At 42.9% G+C, this 16,318-nt stretch overlaps 1 protein-coding gene across 1 annotated transcript in view; it reads right to left on the bottom strand.

The window, feature by feature from the left end:
- HSPD1 (heat shock protein family D (Hsp60) member 1) overlaps window positions 1-16,318 on the bottom strand; it is a 30,894-nt gene that overhangs the window by 14,002 nt on the left and 574 nt on the right. Inside the window, exons 2-5 of the mRNA XM_085870879.1 lie at window positions 8,602-8,781; window positions 4,139-4,391; window positions 3,874-3,956; window positions 264-359 (exon numbers count right to left, since the gene is read on the bottom strand). Of these exons, the coding sequence (XP_085727005.1) occupies window positions 264-359; window positions 3,874-3,956; window positions 4,139-4,391; window positions 8,602-8,781 (612 nt within the window). The remainder of the gene's footprint in view (window positions 1-263; window positions 360-3,873; window positions 3,957-4,138; window positions 4,392-8,601; window positions 8,782-16,318) is intronic.

Raw genomic sequence — 16,318 nt, 5'->3', positions numbered from 1 at the left:
TTTATTTGCTCCATGCTTTTGGGAAAGCAAATTAATGCCCTGGTAAAAGCTCAAATGAGTTTCAGCCTGGCAGGATGGTCTACAGGTACGCACACTCGCCTCTGAGCTTTCTAGCCACAGTTTGAATCCCGACCCAATTTTAATTTAACACACCCTACACAGTCCGACTGTTCACTGTTGCAAAGTCAAGCAGCCCATTGAACCACCAACAGCAAATTGTAAACAAAACCACGAGAGGGGAGGGGAGGAGGAAGAGGCAAGACCTTGACAGTGATCACGCCTTTCCGGCCCACTTTCTTCATGGCATCCGAAATGAGGTCTCCCACTTCTTGGTCTCCATTGGCTGAGATTGTGGCCACCTAAATTGAAATACAAAAAAATAAGAACTAAATGTCACATCAAAACATTTGCTTCATATCAGTTCCTTAGTTCACTTTGTGCTTACAAGGATGGTATCCTGCCATCAAGTGGTTACGAAAATACCTCCAATGTATGAATAGGCATGGCATTTGATACAGCACTTTATCGGAAAATCTCTGCATAAATAGTGTTTTATGGGGATCCCCTTAAAACAAAATATAGGAATCTTTCCCCAAGATGTAAAAATCATTCAAATTGACCAATGACAGAATCAACGAGAGAGTTAATAGAACACATTACCCCATGCGGTCTTGAGAAACAAACACGTGGATGGGGTCGACGAGCGATAAATTTGATTGGTCGCGATGACGTAAAATGCTGTATTATTTTGTCCAAGCACTCAACAGAAGGGTTTTGAAAGTGCCAAAAAAGAGGCAATTTGTGTTCTGCAGTGTTCAAGCATAAAATTCAATTGAAATAAAATAAAGACTTTAAAGGTCGTACAGAAGAAAAAAAAATCCTGAAATTTACTGCCGATGTAGCATCCTTTAAATCACCTTATTTAACACGTTACATTAGTTATTCGTGCCTGTTGTTTGTGTTCTTTATGACATCCTTAAATAATAGTAAGCTTCCTGTTTGAAATGATTTTTAGCTCACCTGTTCGAAGAACAGAGAGCTATAGCGATACACCCAGCGTGAAAATGTTAAAGTTTTTGGTGCAAGTTATTTAGAAGCTTGCCACTCATTTAATGTGTGTACTAGGATGCTGATATTTGGCATGGAGGTTCCTTTGGGGTATATTATTGATGTAGTGAAGTTGAAATTTAAAAATTCAAATGTTTTACATTTTTGACCTGTTTTAAACTTAACTTTTTTGTAGCACATCAACATTAAAGTTTTTTCCTTTCAAATGTTTTTATCTACCACACTATTTTTTATTGATTACAATATACAAATATATATATATATATATATATATATATATATATATATATATATATATATATATATATATATATATATATATATATATATATATATATATATATATATATATATATATATATATATATATATATATATATATATATATATATATATATATATATATATATATATATATATTGTTGCGGATTCGTGCCCGCCGGCGTGCGAACGGCCACGTAACTCAAATCGCGGCACGTCGCCCACCGAACGGACAATCCAGTCGTGACCCTCTCGGACTAACGCCGGGAACTAGTCACGGGTGGACCTTTCGGTCTCACCACGATCGTGCCAATCGGCCCCCGCGTGGGATAGGGTTGCTCGCCAAATTCGACCTACCTAAGTACCCACACGGAGGGTAGACCGGGCGATCGCACCTCGCCGCAGGTCGACTTTGGACACGGGCCACTTTAAGCGACCCGTTCCGTACTATCGGGATAACCGAGCGGTGTTATTCGTCGGCCTCGATGGTTCGATTAATTATCGGGCGTTTTAGCCCACGACCAACCCTTTAAGTGAAGCAAGATGGAGAATCAATGAAAGAAAAGACGAAGCGAAGCGGGAAAACAGTTCAACATAACTCACATTTATTTCGCGATGAACGGGAAGCACACATATACAATTCCACCAAAAGCACATGTAAAAGAAGAAGACAATGCAGAGCTATCCGACTACCGAGCACACGGCAACGCTTATACAATTTTACTTCACAGACGGCGCCGACAACACATATTCCCAAAGCAAAAGAAAAGAGAACCACCCTCCAGGATGAGGGGGGTAGGCGGGCCTGGGGCCGAGACCGTGTCGGGCCTACCCGTCTGATGATGAGACGCAAAGCGGCGGTGGCGCCCCAACTCCGCGGGCCTCGCGGACGGTGTCTGGTAGGGGGGTGGGAAAGGGGCCCCCTTGTCGCACTATCTCAGCGCGGGGGGAAACAGGAGGGGGTTGTTGATGCTCGGGGGATGGCGGATATCACCCTGTCTCGGGTCCCGCGACGAGCGTCTCCTCCTCGACCTCGGTCGCGTTGCTGGCCTCTCCCTCTGCAGCTCCCGGCACCGACGCGAGCACCCCCTCGTCCGCCTTCGCCGCCGTCACCTCTCCACAGCTCCGTCTACTCGCCCTCTCCGTCTCCTCTCTTGGCTCGTCCCAACTCTTCACTCTTGACTTCTCCCACTTCTTTCCAGCTCCACCGACGACTCTCTTGAACTCCGCACAACTCCCTTTACTGACGAACGCAGCCGTTTATATAAGCCCCGTGGCTTCGCTCTTTCACCCTTGACCCTCTGCCTCCGACCCTTCACCTCTCTAACTGGCTCCCCATTGGACCGAGGAAAAGTGGGCGTGAATGCTTTTTGATCCATGAATTTGCATATAGCGTCCTCACTTCAACGCCCTGGAGGCGGGGCCAATTCGCCCCAGCTCGCCGATTGGACGGAACAAAAGTGGGCGTGAGTCGTTTTTGATCCGTTTTCTGCGGAAAGTCCGTGATGTTTTTGAATACGCTGCTCGGTGCGCGCCCTGCACGAGTCCAGTATCGGTGCCCACGAGTGGCGCGAGATGGTGTGGATGCGATGGTGGCGAGTTGTGACGGTAAAGGTCGTGGCGGTTGTGGTGAAGCGGCGTTGTGGTTGGTGGTTGTTGTGAAGCGGCGTTGTGGTTGGTGGTTGTTGTTGTGAAGCGACGTTGTGGTTGGTGGTTGTTGTTGTGAAGCGGCGTTGTGGTTGGTGGTTGTTGTTGTGAAGCGGCGTTGTGGTTGGTGGTTGTTGTTGTGAAGCGGCGTTGTGGTTGGTGGTTGTTGTGTGATGGCTGTTGAGACGTGGTTGGTGGTGGTAATAATGGCGGCTGGTTCAAAATAAAGATAGTAAAAGAAAAACGGCTATCCTGAAGAGTCGCAGCCCGCATGAATGACATTTATTCCCTCTAGACAACGGGTTTGGGCCTAACTGCACATATACTTACTGAGGTATCTCACCTAAGGGACCTGAATGGTGGTTTGTGAATTTCGTCAACCACAACAATATATTGCTTTAAAATTATTTGGATCAGACTTCACTGCAATGCTTTATAAAAAATATTATTAGACTAGTCTTTTAAAAACGATAAATGTATAAACAGGCGAGCATTGGGTGGCTTTGACACCAACTCTGGTGAATTATGTTTGACTGCCAGACAAGCAGACAGAGAAATTTTTTTTTTTTAAATCTCACTCTGCGCACGCACGGTCAGGACAAATTCAGAGCCAAAGTACTGCGAAACGAAGGTTTGTTTTTGTGCTCAAAATAAAACATTTAATTGAATTAAAGTTGCTCCTCTATAATAAGAAGTGAAGCAATTGCTTAACTTGGTTTTTCGTTTCACATGCACAGGGTAATGAACAGATGATGGATGTCTGTGCATCTGCCAAATGATTCCTCATAAAGCCCACTATGGATGAACCAACTTCACCAAATTACTTGTGCTAGTTACAAAATTTATTGCCAAAATGAAAGGATGCACCAAAAATAAATAAATATGGTGTGGACCTGCCTGGGAAATCTCCTCTGGGGTCGTCACTGGCTTGGAGATGCTCTTGAGCTCTTCTACTACTTTATTGACAGCCATCATGACACCTGGTACAAAAGGAAATAGCGAAATAATAAATCAGCACGATGCCCAGGACTAAAGACTGTACAAAATAATTTCATATAAAACAATTATAAAAAGTTTTTTTTTTTTTTAACTCCACAAACAATAATATAAATTAAAAAACAATGCCCAGTTGCAATACATTCAGTGCTTATGGAAAGAGCACCTCGTCGGATTTCAATGGGATTGGCACCCTTGCTGATCTTTTCAAAGCCCTCTTTAGCAATGGAATGGGCCAAAATGGTGGCAGTGGTCGTCCCATCACCGGCCTCCTCATTGGTGTTATTAGCAACATCCTGCACGAGGCGTGCTCCCACATTCTTGAACTTGTCCTTCAGCTCAATGGCCTTTGCCACAGTCACACCATCCTTGGTGACCTTGGGGCTACCCCAGCTCTGCTCAAGAATCACTGTTCGTCCCTGCAACAGAAACAGCATGTAATCCACAAATGCTCATTTTGTTGGGTTGTTTAAAAAAAAAATCCTCATCAAATCAAACTAGTGTTTTTAACAAACTTGTAATTAAAAGTAGAAAAGTGAAAAGCAAGAGCTTTAAAGTCAACGTTAGGCACTTCTGATGCACCATACTCTGAGAGCATCGGTGCTGCCGAAGCAGTATCTGGCAAGGGTTATTCTGGGTGGTTTGCAAGCAAGCAGTATCACTGCCTTCCCAGCAATAGTTCGGGCAGGAATTTGAAATTTGTACAGGGTGCTGGCGATAGCTCACTTACTCTTTACAAAGGACACCGCGGGATCTTTAACATCCAACTAATGTCGGCAGAGGGGACACTCAGTTTAACATCCATCCAAGGGACGGCACACACATTGATGAATCACCCTGCCTGTAAAACACTGGGATGACAGTTTATAGCTGGGCTGAAATTCAAATCCAGGCTACACAGCAGAGGCGAGCATGTGTACCACTCGGCCATCCTGCAAGCCCCATTGGACAGTTACTTCCACATGATTTTTGAGACATCCAACGAGACAATTTGCAGCAACACAACACAATATTGTGGATGCAAGGTTGCAACATCAGAAACAAAAAGAGCAATTCTGGGGACTTTTGGAGATAAACCACTCAAAAACAATTTCACAATTGGCAGAATCCAACGTTTGAAATTTATATATTGTTATAGTTTCGGAGGCCCTGGAGAGACACATACCAACACATAAGGGATCCGAGTGTTGTTATATCTTAAAGCATTTTGTCCAGCTAAATTAACTCTTCCCCTCGTATCAGTGGAAGGGATAAAGCGCCCTCTGCAGCGCAACAAATTTGGGCTTGGTTCGGCACTCACGTAAACATCATTGCCCTTTCCTTGCCATGCCACCAAGACATCAGCAGCCTCTGGTTTTGGGGAGTATCAAGAGTCCACAACAGTGCTTTTCAGGACTCGCACGATACTCACATCCCACTCACACACACCACACAACCTGTTCGCCACGACGCGAGCCGCCTGACTCACGTATGGGTGAGGAGGGGCTCGACACATCACACCCCACCTGCTTCACCCCTCTGTCTGTAGAACCTGTGAGTAAGTTGACTGACTAAGGAGGCTTATGTGCTCAGGGTAAGAGCTTTCTTTTGTGACAGTCTGCCTTGTATATATGTGCCTTTTTGCTAATCTTTATAAACTGCCTGATAATCTTTTTCCATTGGTTAGACATGGTGTGTGATCAGTAACAGGGGGTTCAGCCCCGCCATTTTGTTATGGTCAAACATTAGCCAGCGTTCCACTTAATGCGTTGCTCGGCCGTTTTGAATTTTGATTGACATCAGCGAGGCTTTGGGAAGCATGGTCCTTATCTGGGGTGATTCATTTGGCGGAAAGGTAAAGCGAGATTTGGACGATGGACTCTCCCAAAATTAAGGGTATCAGACGGTGTCTGTGGTTGCTAAGCAACCAATCATGCTGCGGAGTTGTCTGCCGTTTGTCGGCCAGGAAGAGGGCCTGAGAACTCCATTTGGGACCCGCACCACCCCGAGCCCGTAACAATATTGAGGCAACAGGCAGCATTTGTGCATCCGCCAGTTTACGAACATTTGCCACCGTTGTAAACTATTTGAGCATTCATATCCTCAGAGATGTAAACAAATATGTAACACGCTTATTTCTCATTTTTAAGTTGATGAGATGAATGCTTCAACAGAAGAAAGCAAAATTATTAAATCAGTTGAAACGTTACAATTACAATTCTCAAAGAAACTGATTCAGGTAGAAGTAACACTACTTCCCTTGGTGGTTGCATTTGTAATGGTTTGGAGGAAACCAAGGCCTAATTTTTTTTTTTTTTAAGTTGGAGTTTCTGATAATACGACCTACCCCAATTTATTTATGGATTTTTTGCGAGGGTCGACTTCCGGGCGGCCATTTTATGTCCACTGTGTATGGCATGCTGCCATTGTTGACCGGTGTAGTCTCAACAGAGAAAAATCAGTGACTGCATTTCAGTTAAGGGGTCAAAGTTTAAAATGTTGATAAAAAAACATTGCACAACCCACCTGGGACAAATCAATGGTGTCTTGTTCAAAGTCAAAAAATGGACCCTGGATCGACATTCCCAGACTTTGACAGAAGCTATGGTTGCCGTGAAAACACTTGGAGGTCGTTTTGTTCACTTAAAGTGCCGATGTGGTCACCAAGACACGCACAGAAGATGTCAGACCCCATGAGGTCTGCATTTGACATACTTGTGTCTGGTGAAAAACGGCTACCACCAAAAAAAACTAAAAGGTATGTTGTGAAGAAGTAGTAGTTTTGCCTGAACATAGTTCGAAAATGGAAAATGAAGTGGAAATGAATGTTTTAAAATACAGTACTGAATTTCTTGAAAATTATTTTAAGCCAGTTTTGTTTCAAAGTAAGAAAAATTACAAGATCTTATCATTAACTCGGTTTCGCGTGTATCTTTAAGAGACGGTACTATGTACTTTGTTGGGGGAGGGGCCTATTATACCCTGCAAACAGCACAGTATACACATTTTATTTTATACCAGCAAATACCACCTGTCGCTTCACTGACAGGAATACAGAGGAGGGGGAAGGGAGGAGAAGAGGGGGGGGGCGAGGGAAGTTGAAAGGTGAGGGGAAAGGGGAGAGAGGAAGGGAGGGGAGGCAAAGGGAAGGGTGGAGAGAAGAGAGGGAGAGAGGTGGAAGGGGAGGAAAAGGGAAGGAGGGGAGAAGAAGAGAGGGGGGTTACTGGGTGGGGGGGGTGGTGTATTACAATTACTATGTTGCTGGATTATACAGATTAAATTTAAAGTGCATTGGTTGAGGGGTTTGGGGGGGGGAGTGGGTTAAGGTTTCTTATTTTGAAGAGTTTTTATTTCATGGATGCCCCCAAAGGGTGTATTCTTGGATTTTTAACCTCCGCCATCTTCGAAGATGGATAGAGGTTACTGTTTTCACCCCTTTCTGTTTGTTTGTTTGTTTGTTTGTGAACAGTATTACGGAAATACTCCTCGACGGATTTCGACGAAACTTGGTGGGGGGGTTAGGTATGGTCCAAGGATCATGCCATTAAATTTTGGACTTGGAAATTAAAAAAAAAATTAGAGAAAATTTTTTTTTTTTTGCATTTCTACATGTTTTAAGTGATTTCCACCCCCCCCCCCAAAAAAATTGTTACCCCCCCACCCCCAAAAAATTTAGAGAATTTTTTTTTTTTGCATTTCTACATATTTTAAGTGATTTCCACCCCCCCCCAAAAAAAATTGAGAAAATAAAATTTTTTTGCACGTTTTAAGTGATTTCCAACCCCACCCCAAAAAAATTGTTACCCCACCAAAAAAAGGGGAAAAATTTTTTTTTTGCATTTCTACATGTTTTCAGTGATTTCCAACCCCCCCCAAAAAAAGCATTGTTCAAGAAAAAAAAAAAACTGCAACTTTTTTTTTCAACAAAATTGATTTTTTTTTGCATTATTACATGTTTTAAGTGATTTCCAACCCCCCCCCCCAAAATGTTGGAGAAAAGAACTATAACTGTCAGCACTGTTGACATCATATTTAATGAATAAGATATAAGGTTCACTTGAGTGACCCAGCAGTATTGGCGGCGGAGGTTTTGCACTCCCCCGAGTGCTCCCCCTCTAGTTGTCAACTGGAAAGGGTCTAATATCTGAATATACGAGATTTTCAGGGATGATGAATGGGAGATTATTATTCTTCAATTCCTTCATACGTTCTGTTGAGCCATGTTCATGATATGCTGTCTTTATCATTGTTGAGACCAGCTTCAATGTTTAAAGGAAACCGAGTAGAGATACTAAATTGGTGTCATTCAATCCTCTCACTTACCCCAAATTTGGTATCTCACAATGGACATGTTAAAGTTCATGATTCTATATCTTTTCAACTATCAACATACACAAAGTGGTTGGAAAGATGGAGAATCTGAAATACTGCACTGCTTCCATTTGGACACATCCCCCAAAAAAATCCCTATCCACCTACCCCATTCATTGAGCAGCATGTTACCAGAAACCCAACATATTTTTGGGGGGGCCTAAACACCACAACATCAGTAACTGAGGTGAAACCAGAGTTTAATTATCTTGTATATTAAATTGATGATATAAAGCATGTTGAGAATGAAAAATGGGACAAAACAGGTGTGCCGTTCACCTTTGGACCCATTGTGATGGCCACTGCATCAGCCAACAGGTCCACCCCTTGCAACATCAGTGCTCGAGCTTCAGCACCAAAGCGCACGTCCTTGGCATAAAACCGGGTATTTGGCATCAACTGGGGCAATGCCCGGGCAAGTGGAACAGCTCGCCGAAGCATAGATGGGACTCGAAACATCTGCAAGAATAAATAAACAGAAATAAACCAAGAGAGAGAAACAAGCTGCAGAACACAGATGAGGAAATAAAAGCTCATGATATATACCTACAGTGCCCACTTTCAGTATACACCCACCTTTCAAAATTTTTCACCTTTTGTTGCCTTCAAGCCTGGAATTAAATTTCATTAAATTAGACTTTTTCCACCTTTATTAACCTCTGCCATCTTCGAAGATGAATGGAGGTTACCGTTTTCACCCCTTTCTGTTTGTTTGTTTGTTTGTTTGTGAACAGTATTACGGAAAAACTCCTCGACGGATTTCGACAAAACTTGGTGGGGGGGGGGGTTAGGTATGGTCCAAGGATCATGCCATTAAATTTTGGACTTGGCCCCCCCCACCAAAAAAATTGTTAGAGAAATTATTTTTTTGCATTTCTACATCTTTTAAGTGATTTCCAACCCCCCCCCCCAAAAAAAATTTAGAGGAAAATTTTTTTTATTTGCATTTCTACGTTTTAAGTCATTTCCACCCCCCCCCCAAAAAGAGTTAGAGAAATTTTTTTTTGCATTTCTACATCTTTTAAGTGATTTCTAACCCCCCCCAAAAAAAATTTAGAGAAAAAAAAATTTGCAACTTTTTTTTCAACAAAATTTCGATTTCTTTTTTTTGCATTTCTACATGTTTTAAGTTATTTCCAACCCCCCCCCCCCCAAAAAAAAAATGGAGAAAAGAACTATAACTGTCAGCACTGTTGACATCATATTTAATGAATAAGATACAAGGATCACTTGAGTGACCCAGCAGTATTGGCGGCGGAGGTTTTGCACTCTCCCGAGTGCTCCCCTCTAGTTTACATATTGTAACTGACAACTTCCAAGAGAAAAACAAATTCTACAAATTTCAGAAAATTAATTATCAATACAAACTGGAATATATTGGTTAGATAAGTGTCCACCCCCCCCCCCCCTTAGTTAATACTTGGTGGAAGCACGTTTGACAGCAATTACAGCTGCGAGTCTGTTGGGATAAGTCTCTACCAACTTTGCACACCTTGATTGGGCAATATTTACCCATTCTTCTGAACAAAACTGTTCAAGCTCAGTGAAGTTTCATGGGGAGCGTTAATGGACAGCAATGTCCAAGTCATGCCACAGATTTTCCATTGGATTTCAGTCGGGGCTCTGACTGGGTCACTCAAAGACATTTATCTTTTTGTTCCTTCGCCACTCGTGTAGATTTGGCTGTGTGCTTTGGGTCGTTGTCATGCTGAAAGGTGAACTTCCATCTCAATTTCAGCTTTCTTGCAGAGGGCAGCAGATTTTCTTCTTGGATTTTCTGTATTTTGCTCAATCCATATTTCCTTCTATCCTGACAAGTGCCCCTGTCACTGTGATAAGAAGCATCCCCGTAACATGATGCTGCCACCACCATGCATCACAGTAAGGATGGTGTTCTTTGGGTGATGTGCTGTGTTGGGTTTGCGCCAAGTGTAACGTTTTGCATTTAGGCCAAAAAAGTTCCATCTTGGTTTCGTCAGACCACAAAACTTTTTGCCACATGACTTCAGAATTTCTGGAGTGTTTTTTTGCACACCTCAAATGGGACTTAAGGTGGGCTTTTTTGAGTAATGGCTTCCTTCTTGCCACCTGACTTGTAGAGGCCACAAGTCTTGTACAGGCCATACTTTTGGGGTGCTTGGAATTTAGGTGTCACATGCACACAGTGACCAGTCTTTGCCATAAAGGCATGCATCTCTTTCAAAAGTTATCCTTGTCCTCTCTGATCGGTCTCATCCTTGCTTGGTCATCCAGTTTGAAGGGACGGCCTTATCTCGGCAGGGTCTTGGTGGTACCATACGCCTACTACTTCCAAATGATTGTCTTGACTGTGCTCCAAGGGATACTCAAGGCCTTTGAAATATTTTTTTATACCCATTCCCTGATCTGTGCCTTTCCACAACTTTATCTCTGAGGTCATTTGAAAGCTCCTTGGTGTGCATGGTTGCACCTTTGCTGTGAATTGCACTACTCAACAGAGGAAACCTACAGGAACAGTCGATTTTATTCTGATACTAGGACGACACTCGGGTAGAGCGCATACCTCCGCCACGTAATGCCTGATCCACGAGAACATTTCGGGCCCAATACACTTTTTCAGATATCGTGCTATATATTAGTTTAGCCCTATCTCTCAATGGTGAATAATCACTTAACGATCCGGATCTTCACTAAAATTGAATCACTTCTTCAATGTCACGCACCCAATGTGTCCACCAAGTTTTGTCCGAATCAGTCCACAACTTTTTGAGATAACGTGCTACACATCATTTTTGGCCCGATCTCTCAATGGCGAAGAATCACTGAAAAAAATTCCAGTAGTTGGATCCGGATCTGGATCTTCAACAAAATCTAATCAGTTTGTCCTTGTCACACACCGAACCTGTCCACAAAATATCATGTGGCTCCGCCCACAACTTTTTGAGATATCCTGCACAGACAGACAGACAGACAAACAAACAAAGACAGAGAGGAGTGAAAACAAACCTCCTTCACCTTCAGTGGCAGAGGTAATAATCAGAATCACCACAATTTAACACATGTGGAAGCAAATCAACACTTGGTGTGTTATTTTGCATGATAGGTTACACCTGAGCCAATTTATAGTTGCGATTGGGGGGGGGGGGGGTGAACACTTATCCAACCAAGATATTCTAGGTTTGTATTTTTAATTAATTTTCTGAAATTTGTAGAATTTGTTTTTCACGTGGAAGTTGTGGGTTACGATGTGTAAATAAAGGTGAGAAAAGTCTGATTTAATGCAGTTCAATTCCAGGCCGTGATACAACAAAAAGTTAAAATTTTGAAATAGGCTGTAGACTTTCTATAGGCATTGTATATGAAATAGAAGGTTCATGGGTTAGGGATAGGGCTATGGATAAGGCAGGGTAGGATAGGGAACCCCATCCAAACCCCAAGCAACCACCACTTTTGGCCTTCATCAAAGGGAATGGGACTCAGAGTTAACACAGAGAAATCAAGGGATATGATTTTAAGTGAACTCGCACGCACGCACGCACGCACGCACACACACACTGCAAAACACTACATGATAAAAGTAAATAAATAAATACAAACAACAAAGAACAAAAATAAAACCCCCCCAAAAAAAGAGCAGAGATTGCAGATCCTCACCAGGACTTGTTTTGTGTGGTGTATTTTGTGTGGTGTTTGTGTACTGGTATTTTACGTAATTAAGATACATAATTAGAACTGCCACTTTATAATCTTGCTTTGATTACCAATACATCTGACCCTGACCCATGACTTTTTTTTTTTATTATTATTCAATTTAGGATGGGATTAAAATAAATCCAATTCAAATCAAATGGAAGACCACATCGGTACAGTCCTGCATTGGAGTAATTAGAAGGAACCTGAACAAGCAAAAATGAAATCAAGAGGAATCTGGATAGGATCGCATTTCAGCTGCCACTCTTCTAACCCTCAAACCAATTCAGGCACAGCCAACTGAGGCTTATTCCAAAAAAACAAGTGTTTTAAAAAAAGAACCCAGATGAAAAAAATATATATTCTGGCGACCAGACAGTGCGTCCAATCACATTTAAAATTTGACACATGTATTCTTCATAACTACTGGATCATAATTGTGAAGTTTCACGTTGATTGATTAAGCGGTTCCAGAGAAAACATTAAAAAAAATAATTCAATCCATTTTGGTTGCCAAACCATGTGACCGATATAATGTGTGAACCTTTTCTTCCTCATGGATAGGCGGTCATGCATGTAAAGTTTCACCTCAATTTTTTCAGCCGCTTCAGAAAAGATTTTTGAGAATTTTTTTTTCAAACAATATGGCTGCCGAATCACGTAACCGATGACCTAATTTTTTTATTTTTCTGTGGACCATTTTATCCCAAGATGACCCTCAAAAGTTTTCATACTGATCAAATGTGGAATTCTACAGATGCAATTATGACGTCAGAACAAAGGTACCTTTGACTTCATAAAAAAAATAGGGGCAATACCCCAGAGCACTCACCTGGTAGCAGCTGGATAATATAACCAGGGAACAACGAGTAGTCATGGGTGACCCATAAATGATGTAACGAGGAAGAAAGTAAATACCTTTGGATTTTTATCTTGCCAAAACGAAGTTTTTGCAAGATATGTTAGTCAGCTTGTATGTTTTTTTTTTGTCTGTAATCACGTATAAAAAATTCTGCAGAGCACAGTTATCATTGGAAATTTTTGTAACTTCGGATACCAGAGGCCTATAGAGGTCCCTTTCAGCGCACAAAATTTTGAAGGTCAAGGTCAAGGTCACTGTCGCAAATCAGGGGAGTCGACGAAACCCTTATTTTTTGAGTAATTTTGATCGGATCGTCTTCAAACTTCATGGGAATATAGTTTATGGTCTGGCGCTCAGCTTATTAATTTTTGGTGGCGATTGGCCTTGACCTTCATGGTTAGCGCCTGAGGTCAAACATATTTGACCCCAAGGTCAAATTTTCAAGTTTTAGGAACCATATCGTGTAGTACCTCAAATTGAACACCTCGATGAGTGCTTTCTAGATATGTCAAGCTCAAGACATTATGAGGCAAACGCATATTTTTCATGGTTACTCTGTATAACGATTCTCATCGGAATCTCTCGTAGGCAGATATTCCTCAAGGACTCCCTCCTGGTGGATAGCAGCTCTGTTCACCTCAGTGCGACCTTAAAGAAGTCATACGTGGTCACCTTTTGGCAAGATACGGGTCACCCTGCGGGTGACATTGGTTTATTTTTATTTTTTTGTTTAATGCAGTGAACAAACTTTGGTACTGTATATCACAGGTGATAAAGGTTGTGGTCAAGTTTCATCGAAATTGTGTGTGGTTTCAGAGAAGAAAGCAGACATCTCTTTGGGGGGGGGGGGAACAACCACCCCATAAACTCCCTCTGTAGATCTCCTCAGACCCCAATCTTTTGGAATGCTGTGAACAAACTTTGGTACCTCATTGGTGATGAAGGTTGTGGTCAAGTTTCATCAGAATTGGATGTGTAGCTCTTGAGAAGAAAGGAAATACATATTTTTTAGAGGGAGGGGGGGGTGGAGCAACCCACTTTGAGTCTTCAGGCCCGATATTATTTTTCTTTTAATACCATAAACGAACTTTGGTACATACATGGTGATGAACGCTGTGGTAAAGTTTCATCGAAATTGTACATGTAGTTTCAGAGAAGTTGCAAGTATTTGTAGACAGACTGATGGATTACGGGCCATCCCATAAGCTCCCCGGAACTACGTTCCACGAGAGCAGAAAAAAACCGCGAAAAAACCCCCAAAACACTCATTCCCCATGAGGAGCACTTGCCACATGCCAAGTTTCAATGATAGAGGTCCAAAGTTTTTCCGTTTTTAGGAGGGTCTCGCGTAGCGAATGCTGCTCATAGAGAGCGCGGCGTTCTTCTTCTTCTTCTTGTGAAGACAAAACCTTAACCTCTAGGACTCAGCTCTTGTATATACAAGATCCGGATCTCCTTAAATACTGAGCACATGTACACATCCTCGCATTGACGGTGCCTTTTGAGAGCGTCAATCATGAACTTTTAAATATATTCGGACATTTGCTTTAAAGTTTCGAAAAGTTCACGTTACTATTTAAAGATTATTCTATTTATCGTATTGTAATTTTGTAAATACACTATTTATTTCGTAAATACATGATATATCGTAAATACATTATGACGGGTCTCGCAATTGGCTTAATCAAGGCACGTGACGAAATATCGGAAGTTGTTTATTTTTTTTTTGTTTTTTTTGGCCGACAAAAGCTTTAGGACGCTGCTCTTGGACACATTTGTCCTTGTTCCAATATGGCTGCCAAACCAAGCGACCTGTGACGTCATAATTATCAATAAAACATTCTATACGAGTTGTCGCTCACATGGTAAAGGTTGTCCAAATCCAACAAGCAGCTGTGGAGAAAAACACAAGTGCTGTGCAGACAAACAAGCAAACAAACAAAGGGACCCAAATGTCACACTATACCCTCTCCTTCAGCAAGGGTAAAAATCAAGAAAGGAGGGGGGCTTCGGAGGAACCACACTGAAAATTAATGGAAAGCCGAAAATCGAACCCGCAAAAAGGGTTGGGAGCAAACCCACAAAAAAAAAAAAAAAAAAAAAAAAAAATCAATGGGGGGAAGGGGTGGGAAGAAAAACAAAAAACCAATGGGAGGGGGAGGGTGGGGAGACAACCAACCAAAAATGAATGGGAGGAGGAGGGTGGGGAGCAAACCAACCAAAAAAAAAAAAATCAATGGGAGGGGAAGGTGGGGAGCAAACAAACCAAGGAGCAAACCAATCAAAAATCAATGGGAGGAGGAGGGTGGGGGAGCAAACAACCAAACATGAAGGGGAGGGGAGGGTGGGGAGCAAACCAATCAAAAATCAATGGGAAGGGGGGAGGGTGGGGGAGAAAACAACCAAACATCAAAGGGAGGGGGAGGGTGTGGAGCAAACCAATGGGAGGGGGAGGGTGGGGAGCAAACCAATCAAAAATCAATGGGAGGGGGAGGGTGGGGAGGAGGGTGGGGAGGAGGGTGGGGAGGAGGGTGGGGAGCAAACCCACCAAAAATCAATGGGAGGGGAGGGTGGGAAGGAGGAGGGTGGGGAGCAAACCCACCAAAAATGAATGGGTGGGGAGGATGGGAAGGAGGAGGGTGGGGAGCAAACCAATCAAAAATCAATGGTAGGAGGAGGGAGGGGAGCAAACCAACCAAAAATCAATGGGAGGGGGAAGGTGGGGAGCAAACAACCAAAAATCAATGGGAGGGGGAGGGTGGTGAGCAAACCAACCAAAAATCAATGGGAGGGGGAAGGTGGGGAGCAAACCAATCAAAAATCAATGGGAGGTGGAGGGTGGGGAGCAAACAACCAAAAATCAAAGGGAGGGGGAAGGTGGGGAGCAAACAACTAAAAATCAATGGGAGGGGGAAGGTGGGGAGCAAACCAATCAAAAATCAATGGGAGGCGGAGGGTGGGGAGCAAACAACCAAAAATGAAAGGGAGGGGGAAGGTGGGGAGCAAACAACTAAAAATCAATGGGAGGGGGAGGGTGGGGAGCAAACCAATAAAAAAATCATCAATGGGAGGGGGAGGGTGGGGAGCAAACAACCAAAAATCAAAGGGAGGGGAGGATGGGGAGGAGGAGGGTGGGGAGCAAGCCCGCCAAAAATCAATGGGGGGGGGAGTGGGGAGGAGGAGGGTGGGAGATCAAACTCATTGATTATAATCAGGGTAAGGGGTCGGTATTGTCTCGACACCAAGGCAGATCAAGATGAGGGAGGGAGGGTCGGTTCGCCCTCGAGTTCCACGAACCATTTCGAAGGTCAAAGCAAAAGAAGCGGTTGAACCCCCATGTACCCAGTCCCTCACAATGTCCTCCTCTACCCCTCCAGTCCCTCACAATCTCCTCCTCTACCCCTCCATTCCACGTGGTCTCGCGAGACAAGCGGAAAGTCAAGGCAGATCACGAAACTCTGAATA

This window comes from Eptatretus burgeri, chromosome 2 (genome assembly GCF_056783735.1).
Source record: "Eptatretus burgeri isolate ZD-2024b chromosome 2, Ebu_testis_v1, whole genome shotgun sequence".
Taxonomy (NCBI): Eukaryota; Metazoa; Chordata; class Myxini; order Myxiniformes; family Myxinidae; genus Eptatretus; species Eptatretus burgeri.
The sequence above is the reverse complement of the archived record's forward strand: the minus strand, read 5'-3'. Positions and strand labels throughout refer to the sequence as shown.